Raw genomic sequence first — 21,983 nt, 5'->3', positions numbered from 1 at the left:
TTTACTTGAGTGCAGGAACCAAAAAAAAAATAGAAGCTCACTTGTGAACTTAAGCCGAATGTAGGCCTCCTGATCGAAGATAAAATTTAATTTTACTAGATCTTTATACATTAATTTTTCACCTCAGGGAACTAAATTTGAGTTTTCGGCATTTATTATGAGAGGGCAATCAATTTTCGGTAAAAATGAGGAGAGAATGAAAATAAATATCATATTTATGAAGATATTTCAGGATATGGGAGGCAGCGAGACAGAGTTAAAATTAAGTTCCATTTTATTAGAATAAATTGAGGCGTTTTGGCACATGATTTTTGCTAACTATATTAAAGTGAAGTAAAATTATTTTCTACACACGACACTGCATGGCACAGGAAACTTTTTCTTACGTTAATAAACACTAATTAGCAATCATGCAGCTTGCGCATAGCTGGCTCAAGCCGTCATGAAAAATGGTTACAATATTCATACATGCATTTTGTCGATTAGGACATTTTGTGAAGTTTCAATATTACAATGCTTACTGTTTCAATATTCAATATTACAATGCTTACACTTTTTAGCTCTTAAACCTATACTGCGCCTGGATGGTACAATGTTCGATATTTTCAAAATGTGTTGCTTATGGTAAGCATTTTTACAGTCATATCACTAGAATTTTGCCCAAAATAGTATTGTTCCTATGAATTTAAAAACGCTAATTGTGTCAACAAATCAAACTTTTCCAGCATTTAAATTATGATTTCCATTACAGAGCGTCGTATATTCATCACAGAAGTCAAGAATATATTTACAGAAAAATGCGGTAAAACACTTGAATTTCATTCCAGGTACATAATTAATTGGCAATTATGGCTAAAAAAATTTAAAACCCACCTTGTAGGAAATTTTTAAGGTCGAGTGGTAAGAAATATTTACCTACTACGGGATTTATGTCCCGTTCGTGATGACGCTTTTGTTCATAGCTTCTAATTTCACTTGTTTTAAAATTAGGAAGATTTAATCAACATAAAAATAATACAAGCTAAAATTCTTATTTAATCGACATCGCTGAAAAAATGCAAAAATTCCCACGACTGTTGTCGTAACTATGATTATTTACTACACCATAAGCGACACACCTTCCTGTGACGCAGTATGGTCACAAAAAATAATAACAATAATGATAATAAATACGAATAGCAGAGATTTTTACAACAGAAATTTAGTGATCACTTGGTCATCCACTATCATCAGCGGACGGTGATTGCAATCGAACATCCGGCACCGCTCCCCGCAATCTTCCAAATTCAGACCTTGACAGAAACTCGAACCTCGCGGCGTAGTCGAGGGCTTGTGGTGTCTCGGGGATGGAATTATCCACGTAAGGTCTGGTGGTTAAAGATAAGGGAGGTAGAAACATTGGTGGAATAACCGATGGGTAGTGAGCGTTGATAGGAAGCAGAGACGAGTGCGCAGAAATATTGCGATGAAGGATGTGGTCCTGCAGAAGTGCAGGTCGACTTGTGAAGATTGGGTGTTGATGCGAGCCTGGTGGTAAGATGTTGTGGAAGGGCAGAGGAGAAAATGCTGATTTCAAACCTCCCAATGAAGGTCGTGATGGGAACGTAACTTCTGCTGGTGTTTGGGCATCGCTACATGAAAGGTTCACTGATGGTCGCATCGAATCTCGTTTTGAATGATCGGAAACTGATAAAATGTGTTCAACAGCTCGCAGCAGATCACCATTGCATCCCTCCAGCACAAGGCTGAGAACACCAGGCCGCTCATTAGGAAAAATCTTTGAGAGAACCTCGACTCCGGGGAAATCATTTTTCTTTTCTGGCTCTTCTTCGAGGTACGCCCGTTCCTGCAGAGAACTCTGTTTAGCTACGGTGACTCCGGCTGTACAAGTGCGGGCGTCAAACAAAGTTTCTTCTGTTTTTCCAGTTTCCGAAACACTTGGCGGTGATATGTTGGTTTTTGAGTTGAAAACATCACTCCGGGAAACAGTTGTCGATGAATTACCCTCAGGAGAGACGAGGTCATTAGCGCTGCATAACTGAGGGTTGTCGAGGTCGCCTTCAGATGGAGTTGGCGGTTCTTGGTTAGCCATTGCAGAGTTCTCAGAGCTGCCAGAACTGTGGCTACAGTCCAATACCTCCACCGGCGCTTCCTTGTCAATCTCTGCAACGAATTAAGTGGAAAAAATATTCACTGAGGGATACTTACTTTAATAATTTCTTGAACTCGAACTAATATTACGACGGAGAACACAGTAGTAAGGGATAGCACTATTTAGAAATTTTAACTAAATCTAAGCGTGCGTTTTGTTTCTTGATAAATTAATGAATATCAAAACGTTCTAGTCAAGCTGGAGAAAACACATACCAAATAAAAAGTCTCTGATCAAAATGGCAATTAAAATTCTCGAACAAGCAAATGGAAAATGATGATGCATATTAATGATGAAAATACATGAAAATCGGTCTCCAGTTTTTTATTAAACAAAATTAATGTACCTCCAAGTAGTAATACAAACAATATATATTTACAGTCTTTGATTGAATTAGTGACTATACATACCATATTGAAAGCCATGAATTCTAAAGAGAAATCACAAATAAGACACGACTGAAGTTAAGTAGGACTGTCACGCTACTAACGTAGCGTTCTTCACTCTATAGCCGTCACGGTCGGCGATGTTATGAAGATAAACATGAGATGAAGCGAACACATTTGGACGCTCTTAACTAGAGCAAGGATTACATTCTTTGTTTGTCTGTGTCACACCAGGTGACCAGAAGCAATGTTAACCAAATTAGTTTAACCCATTTTAACATATCTTGAATTATGTTCTCACTACCAAAATGATAATGATTGCGCAGCCAGCGGGTGCCGATGATTTTTTATTTAGGTTCTTATCACATTCGTAAATAATCGAAATATTACGTCCATTTTTTGTTTGATATGGGTAAAAGAGTATAAATGAGCAATATAAAAGTTTAAACAAGAAATTAACATTAAAATGAAGCCCCAAATTTTTTGTTAACAATAGGTACAATGAGTTTTATCCGAGTTCTAGCTTTTCCTTTCACAAACCAAATATTTTTTAGAGTCCATATATGGGAAACTGTCTATTTTGTCAATGAAATATCATAACTTGAGATATTGAACTTCCCAGCATCAACTCGGAAAGGAATGATGAATGATTGACATTCGCGAACAATATAAACAACCCATATGCCATGCATATTTTCATCCGTTTAATTTCAGCGAGATCTCAGCCTGATGACTTAAGATCTAATTTTGATTTTACGTCTCGAGTTCGTTGTAATGGACGCGTGACAGATGCAGTGCAATTCTTAAGTAGCTCTTAGGCGTAACTAAACACTTAAATTCCTAGGAGCAACATGGGTATGAAAATACAACGCAAGAGTGGCGTTCTCCGCTTAGGTTCAACAGAGGAGTTTTTATCTCTTGATTTATAAATTTATAAATCTCGTAATAATGCAATGTTAGGAGCAATCAAGATGATTTCCTAAAGGAAGTATGACGCTATTTTCTCATAGCTTTCGATTTACGAATAGATTATATCTTTAAAGTTAAATTTCCCGTTAGTTTTGTCAAAAAACGAACAGAAATTTGGTTAATAACAACTAATACAGTAGCTGCACAAATGAAAGAGCGAAAAAATGTTCTCCAACAAACATGGGCATAATATGGCAATAAAATTTCCCAATGCAATGATGCACGGATACAATTTTGCTTAGGAAAATCAGGAACTAAAATTGGCAATGCAGCATTTTGGCTTGAGGAGCATTCCCCGAAAAAAAATAAATAAAAACAATATTAATGAAAACCTAATCAACCTGACTTGACTCTCTGGTTAGAGATTCAATTACCTAAGTTATTCAGTTCAGTTTGATCGAAATCTAATACAAATAAATAAATAAATATTTCATGTTGGAAAGTGTCTTATCATAATGAAATTGTGACTCAGCTAACAGTTGACTAGGACTTGAGGTGAGTTAGCTAAAAATAATGAGTGCATCCATTATTTTTAATGGCGAACTAATTGAATGTCGTAACGGACTTGGCACAAGCTGAATTGCATCGGCTATGTCAATGACTGAGATTTAGGGTGGTGCTAGTATTTCTACATTTTCATTGAATTAATTTCGTGTTTTCATTTTTCTATCACGGACACCCCTCGACTTATTCATCTTCAATGTTGTTGATTTTTATCCTCTTCTATTTGGTGAACACACTTTACAATAATTACCATTTGTTAACGGTTTGTGGGACCATACCCATGTTTCTACTCAATAATCATTATTCAACAGCTATGGGTTACAATTAACTGGGCAACTCGGTGACGGGCAGCCTGAAGATTGATTCCATATTCACCCCTCCAATAATTATTATTCAACAGTTATGGGTTTCAACTGACCGGTCTGTTGGCTGGTCTCGGAGACGGGCAGACTGCATGAAGATTGTCCATATTTATTCACCGCTCTAATTATTATTATTATTTAACAGTTATAGGTTACAACTGACCGGTCTGCTGGCTGGGCTCGGTGACGGGCGGCCTGAAGATTTAGTCCATATATATTCACCTCTCCAATTATTATTATTATTATTTAACAGCTATGGGTTACAATTAACTAACCTGTATGTTGGCTGGGCTCGGTGACGGGCAGCCCGAATATGGGTCCGGGCGGTAGGAAGTTGTACGAGGAGCCCGTGGCCGCGACGCGGAACGTCAACGCTAACGCGTCCTCGGCCGCCTGCTGCCGCTTCAGCGCGACCTGCCAACGCGGTTAAGGGGATACTCAGTTAATAATTATTATCTTAAAATAACAGCTGATTATCCGCGTTTAATAGATAATCAGATAAAATGAATCATTTATTGACATATATAGAAAAATATAACTCAGTACTCACTGCAGTGAGTGACAGAGAGCGCATTTTCTCGTCGACGAAAACTTGAGGTCACGGATGGACGGACAGACGGACAGACAGACAGACAGACAGACGGACATGGCGAGCACAATAGTGCATTTTTTCCATAAATGTGAAAATGCGTAACTATGCTTGATTTATGACAATTTTTATGTATTTACTTCTACTATATAATGTTACGAGTTTATAAACTGAAGTGCATCTCTCATGAATTTATGAATTCCTTCATATATTTTTCGTTGATAAAGTAAAATTTCCATGAAATTTTGTTAAAAGTTTTTATCTTGTAAATTTATTTGCAAATTATTCATGTTTATCATTCTCACTTCATGATTCATGTTCTATAAAATGAATAGTAAAAAGCCAGCCAATTTCAACACGCATATGAATTTGTACATCCCATGCCCAATTACGTGCATTTGGAGGGTAAATTGGGAAGAGCCTATTACTGCGTTCAAACGCAAAATGCCTTTATTAGTGGATGTGAGTATTGCCTCATTATAGAATAGATTTGTAGAAATAAGGTAGAAATAAAAATTGATTACAGGTATTGTCATACAACAAAATAATGTACACATTTCCCAACTCTCTTAAGCTACGAGAAACTGGACTGCATGAGAAATTTAATTCAAATGAAGAAATATTCAGCAATAATTTGTGGTCCGATGAAGTTTTGATGAAAGGCAAGTTTGTTAATTAAAGTTGATTGAAGCGTTTAAGATATTTAAAAAAGATAAAGATTACAGTATGCGAACATTTAAATGCTAAATCTATAAAAAAAATCGATCTTATAACCGGACGGTAACCAATTCATTTCATTAGTGAGAGATATTAAGCATAACTGAAGATCTAGTCTTAGATAGATTATGACTAAAACAATTGATTTTTATTTCCTTAACACGTTGACTATGTATTGGTACATATAAGCGTACCACGAAATGTAATTCTCCAGGAGGTAGTGGTACATAATTCAGGTTGCCTAAAATCGGCCAAATCCGAGAACAAAAAAGGCTAAAAAAGGCCGATAATTCAATGTATACTAGTTTATTTGTAGGTTCCGCTATAAAAACTCCATTTATTTTCTTTTTGCAGTATTTAAAATTTAATTAGGAAGTACCCTTATCATAAATTTTAGCCGGTCAACGCAAGTGAGAAAAACTAAATCACGGAATTTGTCCGGAAAAAATGACCGTCTGGCAACCCTGCTTAAAAAAAGTACAAAAAAATGAAATAATTGTACAAGATGCAGCAATCGTAGGCAACGTGTTAATTTGAGACAGATCACTATAACTGAATTTGATTTGCAAAACTCAAAAAACTAGACTTTTTCTCCAACTGAAAAAAGCAATTATTTTAACAAGTAGGTTTCTGTTTCTAAACTTTTGCCCACCTGAGCTGCCATGACTCTTTGTCTCTCAGCAATTAGGTTGCATCTGACACACGTACAGTCCTTGAATTTACAGTGGCGCTTGTGTCCCTTCAGCCAGCTGATCATGCCGTGGTTCCGACAGCGCGCACATTTCGGTTTCCGCCCGCCTTTTTCATTCTGCGGATAAGGCGAAGAAGATGGCAACGGAGAGCAGCTCAAACTTGACATGGTGACCGTGGTGCTGGAACGCATGTTGTTCATCTGGGCCAGCGAGGGAGATGTCATTGAGGGGTTCGAGGTGTCCATTGTGATGGAACCTTCTTTGAGAGTTTTTAACAATGTAAAGACTGAAATGAGCAATAAACTGGACTACCACTGAGGTAATCTTATCGATTAAGGATCTTGCGATTTTTCACGAATCTTCGAAAATAATCTGAAACTTTCGAGTGAAGCCAGTGAGAGCAGTCAAGTGACGAAAGCAAGTGCTGCAATGTTATCAATCAGTCGAGGAGTTTCGCAGAATTAGTTTGTTAAACCAGCAAAAATCTCAACCTCGTCATCAAATACAAATTGAATACGAGCCCAAAACTTCTTTCTTGTCAGAAATTAGCTGCAGGAAATTAATCAGTCAAAACCACAACTTGCTTGAGCTTTGTACTGTTTCACCGTTTATTCTTAATTTATTCAGTGTTCATCAAAAAAGAAACGTAGATGCGCTCATTTCATTTCGTAAATGAATTCATCTTTAATAGCGTTAACCGCGCTGCAAGTCGTATTTCATTGTTGAATTTTTTGATGATGCATAGTATCTTTAATACCGATGCCTTTCATCACTATAAAACTTTCCTCCAAACGAGCACAGAGAAAACTATTTGCTATCCTAGTTCTATGCAAAATCTGTCAGGCACCGCAACCTTAAAATCTCGACGCACTTGCACCCTCCACCGTGTTCGTTCCGTCGTCGGCTGCACGCGAAGAATGGCCATAAATCAGCGAGTCAACGACTAGTTACTCACCACCTTGTCACAAGACCGCATGTTCCTGCTCACATGGTAGACTGAGTTAAACGCACTCATTTCATGCTTACACAAAATTAGATCTTATGCCTGAAGTCTTTATGGCTTCGCTAAATGCGCGTCCCCATGTCTTGGAGACTCGTGGTTGGGCGGAGAAATAGTCTTGGGCCAATGTCAGACCTGCCCTTTGTTTTGCCAAGCTTCAATTGGCAGAGACAAAGCCCCTTAAGGGAATGCATGCCTTTCATTGGCTCTGAGCTTCCCTCGTTTTCTCTGGTGTGTAATTCGATCGACGAGGAACATGACTCTATTTGCCTCACGTCAATGCAGCGTTTACTTTTGAGACACTGAAACGGCTTCGTTTGGAACTCCTGTGTCTTTTTTAGTGTTCTTCTGCTTGATAAAGTTGTTGGGCAGCTAATATGTTGATATTTTTGCTTACCAGTTCTGCGACAACTCGTCAGCTAATTCGCCCAGAGTCGAAATATTTTTAGAAGATTTGCCACCACTAATGATACTCATCCGTATACCATTCAGCAGCTTGAAAATTAATAATCTTAATTTTTCAATGCAATATGCATGAATAATTACATTTACGTTCTATTTATTGATCACGAATGAGTGTTGTTGACTTACAATTATGACTAAGAAACATACATATGTCCCCGCAACGAAATCTTTCTAAACTAATATACACAATCAGAAATCAACTAATGCCTGCACTACAACAAACCTTATTAAAACCCTAAAAATTATTCCATATTAACAACAACAACAACAAAAAAAAACGAAATATCGGCTGGCGAAAAAAGTCTTGGAATTATTATTAGAATTGCTTGCAAAAAGAACCCTCTCCAATCATGCCTGATGCAGTATTGGTTTATGGGAAGATACTTTTTTTCGTCCATCAGTGGGATATAAAGAAGGATTGGTTTGAACGGCCGCCTCATCAGTGTCGCGTTACATCATCATTCAGCCCATGACGTAGCCAGAGAGTCCTTCTCTGTAGACTCAACGAGATCTGACTTCTGCCCAAAACACATCTTGTGGGATCGATACACCTTCATATAGCGATGTATATCTTTGAAGCTATTTCCCAAGTATTTTGTAAAGAAAACATAACACGGAATCTACAGCCTTATGTTCTGATGGATATTTTAAACTTTTGGAGGTTCACGAGAGATAAACCAAAAACATTCAGTTTGTGTTATTGATCGCAAAGTCGATATAACTAAGGGCAATTTGCACACTTATCATATGTTAAAATGATACCCAACTTTGAAAAAATAGCTCTTTAAAAATTATAGGGTAACGTGGGGCAGCGCGCCCCCCACTTTTTTTAAACTAAAATTTTGACGAAGTTTTAATTGATACGAGGTGGTTCTTTGTTTTGTTTAAAGGTGCAACTAATGAGGAATGTATGATGTGAATTAGGCGCCTATAGAGTTATTCAATTTTTAATGAAACATTATTTTGTAATTGAAACTGTCGACCGGCGGTAGAGAACACGGACCAATATCTGCCATACTTAGCGAGAAACCCGCTATGGGCCCGTGACCCGCAGTGGGCTCGCTGCCCCATGTTACCCTACCGTTCACTACAAAAAAAAAATCGTACATCACAATGCATTTTGAAAGTAATGAGAGTGGAACCGGATTCTGGATGTAATCAATTAATTTGAAGGAGGATACTACTCGTATATGTACGTCCTCAGTCACATATATGCTTGGAATACTTCAGTCGCGTTTTGCGTTCAGGATACCGATACTTGAATTGGTTCAGAAGATCCCAATTTTGAATTTTATTTTAAAATAAATTAATCTGAATTGTTAAATAATATTATTGATAAGATGTCATAGAAGAATTAGATTTTAGTATATTTTTATATTAAATTGTTTTTTGACGTTAAAAATGCAGCTAATTTACGAAATTCCAGAAAGTGCTTGATGAAATTATTTCAAACTGAAAACTGAAATATGTTACAATTTATAAACCACGCGCCATCGAGAAGTATCAATTGCTAGGGGTCGTATCAATGATGCACCATTGATACGATGACTCATTCAGAGAAACACATTCAAACTGAGGCAAAATATCTTATCCGAAATAAATAATATTTAAAGGATCTCAGGAAATTTTTATATCCATCCATATATATTTTTATATCCACCCGTGAATTTTCTATTATTAATTGATAATGATGTTGTATTCAAATTTAGGTATGTATAGTCATGGATCGTCACAACAGAAACTGTACTATGCATTTAAAATTTCTCGATAGTAAGTGTACTTTAGCATATATAATTAAAATAACTACATAGTAACTAAAGGGTGTCATTTATGCCTAACTACTTTATGTGATGTAAACTTATATTAGCTTTATGCATGTATATTGTACTGTATGTACTAATATAAATATATCTGAACTATATGCACCATGTAATTTTACTGTAAATATGATGGACATATATGGACGACGCGTTATATAGGACCCGATTGATGACGATAATTAATATGTCCAAACTTTTTTTGTTTTAATTTAATAAAGAGTTTAAACTTGTATTGGCACTTCAAATGGTGTAGTCAAAGCGCTCAATCTCGAGTTTAAAAGTTCAAGCTTCAAATTGGTATATACATTTACCTTATAAGAAATCTGTTAGAAATTTGCTTGCGTTCAATAAGCTGTCAAACTACGGTGAAGAATTAACAAAAAAGCAACAGCGCAGAAGACTCATGAAGCGATGCCTTTGCAAACAGGATTCGTTTCTCGCCAAACAAATTGTCTTCCGGTGAGTGTCATTTCTTTCAGACCAAAGAAATCAACATGTTTGGTCTGAGCGCAAATGACTGGACGCAGAACTTCAGTGTCGAAACCATCATCAATATTTGCGATGTCCTCGCGTTGATATTTGAAGAGTAATTTCCTGTTTAGAGTAAAGCAACAGCGACCAAATGCGAAAGTTTGAGGAACATTGGTGCGCGAGCAGATAACCTATAATCAAGGAATTGAATGCTTGCCTGGTATTTTGGTTTTTTTTGTAATCCAAGATCATCAGGTGATCTCTAATATATTTTTAACGTGAATTTACCGACCTTCTAAACTTTTTTTTTTAATAAATTAGTCTAAAGGTGTTCAGAAACTCGAATAAATGTTGTAATGTAAAATTTTGGAAAAAAGTTTAAAAATCTATAATTGGCATCATCATCAAGACATACCATGCATATTATTCAGCTGTACTTCACGTTCTAAAAGCGAGAGTAAAATAAAATTTAATTTTTTTCGTGCGGGTTGACCGACTGATCGATAGTACTGTACACCACGTGAGGCACACATGTACTAGGGCACCCGATGTTCACAATAAGATGAACTTGATTCCTGCGGGCACTTGAGATGGGTCGGGTTACAGCAAGTAAGGTAACGGCGCACAGTAACGGGAGCGCGAGGCAGCATCTTATTGCTCGCATCAAGAAGGAAGGAGGCTTTTAAGAATCGCTCCGAGTCTCCGAGTTTCCTTTTTGTAGTCGACTTTCGGTGTCGCGACGTTTTTAAGGTCTTCCGGGCAAACATTTGGGCGAGCGGGCGACATCTCCCAATAAATATTGCAGTCCCCGCATCACGCCTGATTGAGTTAGCGAGCCGCTATGGTGGCAAGCTTACGAGCTGCAGGCTTGAAAACTAAACAACTATCCACGACAATCGGTTAATGTAAATAAATTTTTACTGTAAGCAGAACGTGATCAAGTATAAGTCCCTTGCATAAATGTTGAAATAATTGACAATATTTCTGTCTGCGTTATCCACCATTCTTAAAAATTACAAATGACAGTATTGAAGTCTTGGGAAAAATATTTATATTAAATACATAAAGTATGTACGAATTTAGACAACGCTTAAAATTTTTTCACTGTAATGTAGGATTGAAAGTTTTAAGTCGAATGAGAGAATTCTTTATATAACTTAAGTTATGCAATAACATTATTGGGCGAGGAAGTGACGCAAAATAGCCTGAATGCGACGAAACATATACTGAATCGCCGGCATGCAATCAATGGAATAAGAGTTTAAGTTTGCTGATGATGAAAGTGAGTGCATTAGCTTAAATGCAAAACAAAAAAAATCCCCCTAAAAAAAGTGAGCTAGATGCGCAGTTATATAGTGATTTAATTGGTGCATCAGAGCACACGAATATAAGCCAAAACAAAAAATATAATTCAGTACTCACTGCAGTGAGTGACAGAGAGCGCATTTTCTCGTCGACGAAAACTTGAGGTCACGGACGGACGGACAGACGGACGGACAGACAGACGACATGGCGAGCACAATAGTGCATTTTTTCCATAAATGAGAAAATGCGCTAAAAACATCGTCAGTGAAGAAGCAAATAAAATAAAACAGTCAGTATACAATGAGAGTCACAGAAGTGTGCAAGTTTAGCTCTGCCTCCCACCGAGCTGTCACTCACTAGGAGCTGCGTAAGGGTGAGTAGCTTTCACTGTCTTCACGTTGTGTTGTCCTACCGATTAGACGACATTGCTGTTGTAAACATTTTATTTGTGGCTATTTACACAAGCGACTCGAGCTGGCTTTCGCTGTGTGAGTATGTATTACATGATTGACAGAACCCAGGGGTGCTGAATAAACTCAGGCTGTAGAACTGTTCATAGAAACACATAGTGAAGTGAGTTAAGCAGTGACTTTTTAGGATATTTCATAGGGAAATAGTTTATGTAACAATTAAAATCTATGATGGCTGTTATCTGCTTATCTTTAGTCAATTTATTGCAGAATTTAACAAACCTATTGGTTTTATCTGGTGTTTTTATACGTTGTTGGCCTAATTAAAATGTTATAAAATTCATTAAAGTCGTAATGTATTTATTATTAATTAAATGTATCACCATTGTTAAATTAACTCATATACCTATTTAGTTTGGGCAAGAAAAAACGGAAGCTGTCAAAAATATTATTTCCAATATTATACCCATATTTTGCTAACGTTTTTTACAAAAATGAACTGAGTTAATGTTTCAATTTCCTAAATCCTTGTTAAGGTAGAAGAATCTTAGACCTCAGATTTCGAAAGGCTTTACGTTTCCACGACGCCAAAGTTTATACTAGGGAGACCGCCTGTGTGGAGTTCGGACAATAAGCGACGTGGTGATGTCGCCTGCGGCTGAAGTCAACAAGCTATCACACTCGCTCTGCCTTTCAATCTCGCAAATACAATCAAGAGTATTTTTATTGGCTTAAGCTTGGCAAAAATAACAACTCGCGCAACTTGTTTGTTCTGCTCACGTCCAGCGAGCTAAGTTAGAGCACCAAGTAAAGATAAAATGACAGTGGACGAGACAAAACGTGGCATTCTTATGGTAACTTTCACATTGTAATTCCTCGTTTTTCAAAACTAGTAATTGACATTTAACGTTTTTATACAATTTCTTATTTATTTAATTATAAAAACCGAGTCTCGTTCCTTGCTGTGATTTTTTCTTACCATTCAATATTTCAAGGAAATAATACGAAAATATGAATCTTTGTACTTCAAGCATTAACAGCAAGTTTATAAAAATGAACTACAGAAAACTTAGCGTGATATCATTCAGGAAGCAGCGTGCGTGTGGTGAATTATGAAGCCAAACTTGCTACTCACACGGGAAAACCATTCAAAATGTTATAATTATCAGTGTATATAAATATTATAATAATTATATAATATCATAAAATATCATAAAACTCACGAAATATCATAAAACTTATCGCAAAGGAAAATAATGCATTGAAATACATTCCAACATAATGAAACAATCAATCGATTTAGAAGTTATGTTATTCAGCTGGTGGTTCGTGATTCCCATTGAAAATATATTGAAATTTATTTGCATGATTTTCTCATAAAATACTAAGGAATTAGAATATCTTCTTTTCCTATTGCTAGAGATGTTTAGCGATGGCGTTTACAAATGGTCTAAAAAACTATTTAATTAGGAGGAAGTTCTAAACCACCTATAAAATTTCATAATAAGAATCACTAGGAATGCCAAAACGGAAAGCCAAAGATCTGAAATTGGAACCAATTTTGATCAAAATATCAATCAAAAGTTTGTAATGTATAGGACCTTGGTACAAACAAACCTTTGCGAAAGCGTTCAAAATAACCTAATGCCATCAATCTCTGAATTTATACATTGCAAACTTATTCAAATTTTGTGCAAGCATGAGTTCTAAATGTTCTCGATATCAGAGAAATAACTCATTTCTCTCATTCTCATTCTAAGAAATAACTCATTTCAGACAGTGCATACGCGATATTACTCTTTGAAATTCGAGTAGACAGAGCGAAATGACCAAAATTAGAACTGCAATATAAGTCAATCGAAATTAGATTTAAAATACGAGTCTGATTTTGAAGCTCGAATTCCAAAATATGACTGAAAAAAGAAAAAAATCATTCTCTACCGTTTACATTTACATCACAGAAAACGTGCTTTGTAACCACACTAAAAGGTGACTGCTACATGTCTGCATTCAAAAAAAGTGGAATTTGCACAGCAAAAAAAGTTGAAGCGGGATAATTGCGTCTTTCTGACTGTTTATTAACAACGATAAATTGACAAAATCTAACGATAACCATCTTCCTGTTGTTGTAATAGACTCAAAGAGCTGTGAAACAAGTGAATATTTTTACTAGCTAAATTATTTATAAGGAATACTTAAATCGAATCAGTCCGAATCGAATCAGCTTTTTATTGAAATTATGAATCAAAATAATTGTTTTACGAATTTATCGTATAACTTATACATAGGATCATCAACGTGATTCATCTGTTGCGATTCATACATAGAGCGGCATTGTACTTGGCTTATGATGGCCATCATTTGGCCCGTCGATTATTATAGTTCCGTTTCTGCTCAAATTTCATTAAAAAATCCACTTCTACTAGAGTAATTCTAAAAGTAATTTTGAATTCAGATATCCATGCCATTCTAAATTAGGTTTAAGATTAGCAACGAAAGAATTAGATCAGTCAAAACTTATTGAAATTTCATGCCATAGTAAATTAAGTTAAATTGCGTAGCAACGAAAGAGTCAGGTCAGTCAAAAGTTGTTGAAATTCCAAGTCATAGTAAAATAAGTTTAAGCTGATAATGAAGTAATAAGATCAGTCGAATGCGATGGAACAGGTAAAACCTGGCGCGGGATTGAGACGCGCAGACGAGCGGAAGTAAAGCAAGGCTGCACTGCTCGCGATCCTGTGTGGAGTAAAGTATTTTTATCGAAGTTTCCTTTACAATTCAATATTTCGATAAATGAAAAACCTAAAACGTTATAAACTTTACAACTTCACCGTTTTTAGATTACTTCGATAAGCAGGCTATTTGAATTAATTATTTATATATATATACATTTACTAAATTTGAAAGTATAAATAAATAAAGTTAAAAGTTACAATCTAATATAATTCATAAGCATATTATGCCTTGATTCCTGGACGTAGTCAAGAAGAATTTATTTCGTGTGCTGCGCAATCAAGTTTTTAATAAATAAATAAATGCAAAGCAAAAAATATAATAATATTCACACGTATAATGTTAAATTTTTATTTCTTGTATCGCGTTACTAAGTTCTCTTACTTGAAAGATTTGCTCAGCCCCGACAACTCGTGGCCACAGAAGAACTTCAGCTCGCCCTCCTGTTCCACCATGAGGTAGTCGCTACAAGCTCCCCGTCGGCGGGACAGAAGCTCGAACGTCTCGCAGCTCACAGTCAGTGATGTGCCGACTGCTGCCTGAAATTAGAATTATTAACTATTAAATAGTTGTATTTTCTTATTTATAAAAGAATATAATTGTCTTGAAGACATTGCAGTATCTTATAATAAATATTTTTTCATTCATCACGTTCTTTAACTATCGTCCTCTGACAAACTAAATGCTCGCTCAAATTCACGAATGGAATCTTATTCAGTTTGTGTTTCCGGAGTCATTATCGAGATTAGAAAGAAATAAATCTACATAGAAACGTATTATAGTATCATAGAATTGCAGAATATGAGTATTTACTGTTGTACTTACTGTTGAAAAGTACCAATTACACTCTGCTTTAATTATTATCATTTGTTGCATGCAGTTATTCACCTACATGTATGTAAATAGCACCGTTGTTGAATGCAAATTGTCGCCATTGTAATTAGTATCATTTTTTGAATGCAGTAACGTCAGTCATAATCATCATTGTACAACTTTGATGCAATATTTTAAATTAAAATATTGTATAATTATGAAGTTATATAAAAACTATCATAATAAACGTGAGGGTTTGCTACAATGAAAGCAAGGCAATCATTGAAAGACTTTTTATCATCAAACAATAACTAAAATATATTTATTCAACTCGACCTGAATAACGTAATTTTTAATATATATTCAACTAGCCTGATATACCTAATGCAAAGGTTAGTCTAACTATTCTAAATAATCTTATTTTGAATTTTTTGACCATTATCATAAAATCCAACCTGCATGGTATACTACTTAATTGCATTACTCTGAGTAATCAATCATTCAATCGCTCACAATTTGCATCGAATTCAAGCCAACGTGATGTGTACCCTTGCACAGAATACGTCGTTTACATTTACCTTATCGTGAATTGTTGCTTAAATGAATGAATTAACTAATGAATGAATGAATTGTTGCTGAACAATGTATTGTTGAGCATCTAGATTCAGATAGTGAATAATGCATTTTTGCACGTTGCATTTCTGTTACTGAACAGCGTGTTGTTGCGCACCTAAATGCAGTTAGTGAACAAGTCATTGTTGCACGTCTCATTGAAGTTATTAAACATTAAATTGTTGAACTTCTAAATTCAGATATTGAACAAGGCGTCATAACACGGATTGTAGCAGTTACATTGCTGTACGCTCATTGCAGGCGAATGTCTTTATATATATGCATCGTGATATGCTCATTGCAAGCAATCATCCTGATGTATCTTAGTAAGCGCTATATCAATCATGACTGGGAGCTGCTATTGTAAGGAATTACACGCAAATGCTCCAGGCTGCACCAGCCCAGGCTGGACCATCTGACCCATGCTCCCTGTCTGGGTAGGCCCTCCCGATAGGTAAGGGTGACTAACACTGCTCGATTTACTAATCTAATTTGAAGTAGCTTGTTGAACTAACAAAACAACCTCAAAGTTTTCAAAGTCTAATCTGGCCTTTTATCCACAGGCCGCTCCAGTCTGGCCATTGCTGACCATCCAGACGTGAGGCGGGTGGTGAACAACCGAGTCCTCATAAAAAAGGATCCGAAGAAGAACAAAGAAGAATTACACGCAAACAACACGCAGCTTATTCAACGTGGATTGCAAATTTTCCGCTCTGTGATCGTTACACAACGCTGGTATTTCGTCTCAACTACGACGTCATAGGACGGCTCTTTCATCGGTCATTGCTTCTGAAACTGCGCAGTTGCAGACAATTATGATTTTTTATGTTTGAAACACGCAACTTTTCCGGAGTGAATGCACGTGCTTTCAGAGTTTGCATGTTTTCTGTTAATGATTTCGCCGATAACTTGCATGAGCTGTCAAACCAAAGCACGCATTTATCATAAGTTTAAAAAAATGCTCTTTTCTACTTGAATTTCATATACCTTTGACTAAAAATGCCGGAGTTTCTTCCATGTCTACATCGTAAGAAGTTGTTCAAATTTTCCTGTACCTACAATGTGTGGGACGAGTATAATTGAATCGGAAAGATAAAAAAAATTAGGTTCGATCTTGAACACTTAAAATGTATGTGAAGCACCCCAGAAGAATTTATCTAGTAAAAAATTTGACGGCCAGTATTCAAAGATCTATTGCAATATCTTTTCATTCCATCAATGAAAGCATGGCTCACTACTTTCAAATAAATATTAATATCGTATATCCGAGCATGATGCAGAGGTGACTATAATAAAAAAACTATATCCTAATCATTAAACAAATCCAGAAATCTTCATGAAGTCAACATTAGTATCAGAAAGATAAATGAAAATTATTTTCAGATGCCTGCTCCCATCTGATCCTACTCAAATGCGTATCCAAAATATGGGGAAAAGAGTCAGGAGATACGTATTAAGTGTGGAGATTTTATATATACCTACTGCATATCCACTATAACAAGAAAAGTCCCACAAAAATACTACGTTCAAATGTAGGAAATACATTCAAGCGTAGTTCGTACCTCGATTTCCCACGCGCACGACAGGTCACGAGGATATGGTTCCGGAAATAGCGGAGTTTCGATGTCGACCATTTCTCCGGGCGACCCGCGCAGCAAACCACCGCACGCGAATATTGGACTGAAGCGCAGCATGAAACCTCGGCCCTCCGCCCCTCCCACTGAGACGTTCAGCGCGACTGTGACGCTGTCTTGGTAAGTGAGATACCTCACCGCCCTCACACCACACAACCTGCAGGTATTTATGCAAGAATTATGATATATATAACGTTATTTGCTTCACCGCTCTCACGCCACAAAACCTGCAGGTATTTATGCAAGAATTATGATATATTTAACGTTTTTGCGGTGAGTGATGAGGCTAGAAGGATTCAGACATGGCTTGCATTCAATCGTTTTTTTATGAGTATATACGTGAAGTAATTACAGTGGAAGAAGCACGGACTGTTATGAATTAAAACGAAGTTGCCTAAAATTTACAGCACATTTCTTTGTTAATTTTTTGTTTCAACTAAACAAACAATTCAATTTAATTCAGAAAATTGTGAATGATTACCGAGCAGCTTTTGAAAGGAAGGTTGGCAAGGAGGCTTAACTTAGTTTAAATTATATATTATATATATATTATATTTCAGTATTATATATATTATATTTCAGTCTTGTTCTCCTGTAAATCTTTTCCCTCAATTTACTGGAATATTAGCGAAACATATAGTATAAAGATTTACCATGCTATTAAGAAATTTTCATCTACACAATTTTTCGAAAACAATGAATATATATTGGTGTTAGGCCAGAAAATTGGTATTGAGCATCGAATGCGTAAATATATAAAAAGCGACGATGGAGCTGGACTCCGAAACATTTGCTATAAAGATATGAATTTTTGTGGACTATTCTTTGCTTTTCAATTTTTAGTTCACCTGCGATTTAAGCAAATAAGTGACATCAATTCATTTATATAAAAAGAAATTCATAGATTCATAGATTCATAGATTCATAGATTCATAGATTCATAGATTTATCTTCTGCATCAAATTTATAGATAATGATTTATCTTGAATATACAAAATAACCCGACGTTTGCGTGATGGCCGTGTTGTCACCCGCGTCGTCCTGGTCGGTGATCAGGAGCTGTGATGAGGCGCACGTCTCATCGTTGTCAGCGTCACTGAGCTCCAGCCCTCCTGACACTTCCAGCCCGTAGTTCTCTAGACCTGACGCCTGGGTAATGATAAACGTTACTTTTGTAGCTTGATGATTGCAAAAGATTCATTGCGAATAGTAACGCCTGAGTTCAGGCGTTACTACGGCGTTACTTTTGAATACGCCTGAACTCAGGCGTATTCAACGGCGTTACTTTTGTAACTCGATGATTGCATATGATTCATTGCGGATAGTAACGCCTGAGTAACTATCTCAGGCGTTTCATTTACTATCTCTTCTTCTTTACACGGCGTTACTTTTGAAACTTGATGATTGCATATAATTCATTGCGAATAGTATTTGATTTTAGATTCAATAATAAATAAAATATTACGATAGGTGTAATTAATAGAAAGTTCTAATGATTAAATTGTGATATTATTACATTGATTTGGTGTACTATGCTGAAAAAAATTGAGATACTTCTATTATGAACATACTTGCACTGCAATCCTCTGGACTTACATCATAAAATAATGATAATTATGAACATACTTGCACTGCAAACCTCTAGACTTACATCATAAAATAATGATAATTATGAACATACTTGCACTGCAAACCTCTAGACTTACATCATAAAATAGTGATAATTATGAACATACTTGCACTGCAATCCTCTGGACTTACATCATAAAATAATGATAGTTTTGGACATACTTGCACTGCAATCCTCTGGACTTACATCATAAAATAATGATAATTGTGAACATACTTCCACTGCAATCCTCTGGACTTACATCATAAAATAATGATAATTGTGAACATACTTCCACTGTTATCCTTCTCTGGACTTACATCATAAAGTAATGATAATTATTAACATACTTGCACTGCAATTCTCTGGACTTACATCATAAAATAATGATAATTATGATCATACTTGCACTGCAATCCTCTGGCTGGTCTTACATCATAAAATAATGATAATTATGAACATACTTGCACTGCAATCCTCTGGACTTACATCATAGAGTAATGATAATTATGAACATACTTGCACTGCAATATTCATCAACAAATATTCATAGAGTAATGATAATTAGGAACATACTTAATAGTATGTTCATAAGATCAATAGATTAATGATTATTATGAACATACTTCCACTGCAATCCTCTGGACTTATGACATAGAGTAATGAGAATATATATATACTTGCGCTGCAATCCTCTGGACTTATATTATAGAGTAATGATAATTATGAACATACTTGCACTGCAATCACTGCAATTCTCGTGACTTACATCATAAAATAATGATAATTATGAACATACTTCCACTGCAATCCTCCAAGTAACGACGCAGTTGCGCGGCAGAGCCCCACCATCATCCAGCAGGTGGCGCGTGTCGAACTGCACGACGTCGCCGACAGCGATCAAGATTTCTGCGCTGTCTCCACACGAGGCGCTCTCTAGCGCAGCCGCGTCTGTACACGGGGAAAAAAATACTGTAAATAACTTCAAGGTAGCAAATTACAATATTTGATCGAACACGAGGCGCTCTCTAGCGCCGCCGCGTCTGTATACACGGAGAAAAAAATACTGTAAATAACTTCTAGGTTGCAAATTACAATATTTGATCGAATCATGGTGAATTTGTGATCTGAAATTATAAAATTATAGCGAGTACAGCTTCTAATATAATTTTTCTATACAGAAATTTGTTCCTCAAAAAAGTATATTAATAAAGTTGGATAATGGCGAGTTAATATCTATAAATGAATGTTCAGTCAATTTCATGGCCGTGATTGATCAGTTAGGTAGAATTTTGTGCTCACATTCAGCCTCTTTGGTCGTCACAGGATTGGCTGCGGCGACGCTGGCCAGGGCAGCTAAGGCCAGTAAAAGGCGTCTCACTGCTCCCTGTATCATTGTAAAATCAAACCATTAATATTTAATGGAAAAGTAGCCTCCCAAAATTCTAGCCAAATAGTAATTACATCCTTTGAATATATTAACTATATGTGATACGTCTAATATATTGACACGTAAATGTTTGTAAGGAGAAAAGAAAACTGTTATTGCAATGTAATTTTTCGAAGATATCATTAGATAACTTATAAAACTCGATCAATAATGATAAGTAATAGGCTTATATGCAAGGATATTTTATCGGACTTTCAAAGGGAATACCATCGAATAGATTTCAAAATTTATACTATTTTTGAGTTAATGTTGTAGTCCCCAAGATGCTCTGAACCACTGAATTTATATAAAATTTCACATAAGAAAATAAAATAAACATACACTCCAGAAAATTCAGCATTTCATTCTGTGGCTTTCGAAATTAGTTTAAAACATTGAACGTCGAACGATCAACGTTGAAAGTTCAATGCCAATAATGATGGGTATAGTACATGCAAAATCAACTCTTTCTAAGTTACAAATATTCATAGACAATATCTGTACACCATATTATTAACACAGAATTGAAAGTGCACGGTATAACGTGAATGAGTTAGTATAAGATTCAACAATATGTTGAAAGTTAAAAAAATACAAGGTTTTCTTCAAGAAACGCGATTCTTTTAATTTTTCGGTTTGCTATTTAATTTATTCCTTTTACCCCAAATTGATATGAAACAAATTACTATCGAAATTTTTAGGGGATTCTTATAAATTTATCAAAAATTTGAGACTAGGTGTCTGCAATATAAAATCCCTTCAAAAATCACGATTAAAAAATAGCATTGACTTGAGTTTGAGAAGTAATATTCAATCAAGTACTTTCCAGTGAATTTAGAAACCGTTATAGTTTTGTGAACAACATAAAAACGTGGAGCAATTTTATTACCATCATTGCAGCAGTGGCACCGAAGCAGCAATGACGTTATTTTGACTCGCGAGCCTCTCACCAAAAGGATAAGGCCTCACGCCTGACCTTCCTCTAATTACAGCCTTTCTTAACATTGTTCAAATGAACCTTAAAGCTGGAGTAGACAGCTGACAGTTCTGAATTGTCTCCTAATATGAAGAAGCATCTAACTTCATGACAGCTGTTTCTTTAATTACAGCTTTTCTTAACATTGTTCACATGAACCTTAAAGCTGGATAAGACAGCTGAAGTTCTGACTTATCGCTCAATATGATGAAGCATCTAACTTCATGACAGTCGTTTCTTTAATTACAGCCTTTCTGCACTAGAAGCTTTTGCTCATTGAAAGCTGAATAAATGAACTCCTTTTTAATTTGAGTGGCACCCGATGAGAGCTCAAA

At 35.9% G+C, this 21,983-nt stretch overlaps 2 protein-coding genes across 2 annotated transcripts; both read right to left on the bottom strand.

Moving 5' to 3' along the window:
- Positions 1–1,102: 1,102 nt before the first annotated feature.
- On the bottom strand, positions 1,103–6,718 carry LOC108674950 (doublesex and mab-3 related transcription factor 3, truncated). Its single transcript, XM_018162939.2, has 3 exons — positions 6,332–6,718; positions 4,649–4,787; positions 1,103–2,163 (listed from the first exon to the last, which is right to left on the bottom strand). The coding sequence occupies exons 1-3, from the start codon at positions 6,614–6,616 to the stop codon at positions 1,217–1,219; spliced, it is 1,371 nt and encodes a 456-aa protein (XP_018018428.1). The 5' UTR covers positions 6,617–6,718; the 3' UTR covers positions 1,103–1,216.
- A 6,318-nt stretch (positions 6,719–13,036) lies between these two features.
- Positions 13,037–21,620, bottom strand: LOC108675014 (cubilin). The gene is made up of 7 exons (XM_018163004.2): positions 21,562–21,620; positions 20,546–20,630; positions 20,043–20,194; positions 18,641–18,783; positions 17,563–17,791; positions 14,960–15,114; positions 13,037–14,578 (listed from the first exon to the last, which is right to left on the bottom strand). The coding sequence occupies exons 1-7, from the start codon at positions 21,565–21,567 to the stop codon at positions 14,488–14,490; spliced, it is 861 nt and encodes a 286-aa protein (XP_018018493.1). The 5' UTR covers positions 21,568–21,620; the 3' UTR covers positions 13,037–14,487.
- Between the last annotated feature and the right edge of the window lie 363 nt (positions 21,621–21,983).

This window comes from Hyalella azteca, unplaced genomic scaffold (assembly GCF_000764305.2).
Source record: "Hyalella azteca isolate HAZT.00-mixed unplaced genomic scaffold, Hazt_2.0.2 contig4930, whole genome shotgun sequence".
NCBI classification, from domain to species: Eukaryota; Metazoa; Arthropoda; class Malacostraca; order Amphipoda; family Hyalellidae; genus Hyalella; species Hyalella azteca.
This window is presented reverse-complemented; position numbering and strand designations above follow the sequence as displayed.

What these genes read in the sequence shown, in the direction of transcription:
- LOC108674950 (XM_018162939.2), bottom strand. Translation starts at nt 6,616, where the DNA reads ATGGACACCTCGAACCCCTCAATGACATCTCCCTCGCTGGCCCAGATG. An exon ending in AAAGAGTCATGGCAGCTCAG is followed by an intron (nt 4,788 to 6,331) that starts GTGGGCAAAAGT and finishes CCGCGTTGGCAG; the next exon opens with GTCGCGCTGAAGCGGCAGCA. An exon ending in CGAGCCCAGCCAACATACAG is followed by an intron (nt 2,164 to 4,648) that starts GTTAGTTAATTG and finishes AATTCGTTGCAG; the next exon opens with AGATTGACAAGGAAGCGCCG.
- LOC108675014 (XM_018163004.2), bottom strand. An exon ending in CGTGCGCGTGGGAAATCGAG is followed by an intron (nt 15,115 to 17,562) that starts GTACGAACTACG and finishes TTCTAATTTCAG; the next exon opens with GCAGCAGTCGGCACATCACT. An exon ending in GGGCTGAGCAAATCTTTCAA is followed by an intron (nt 14,579 to 14,959) that starts GTAAGAGAACTT and finishes TACTCCACACAG; the next exon opens with GATCGCGAGCAGTGCAGCCT.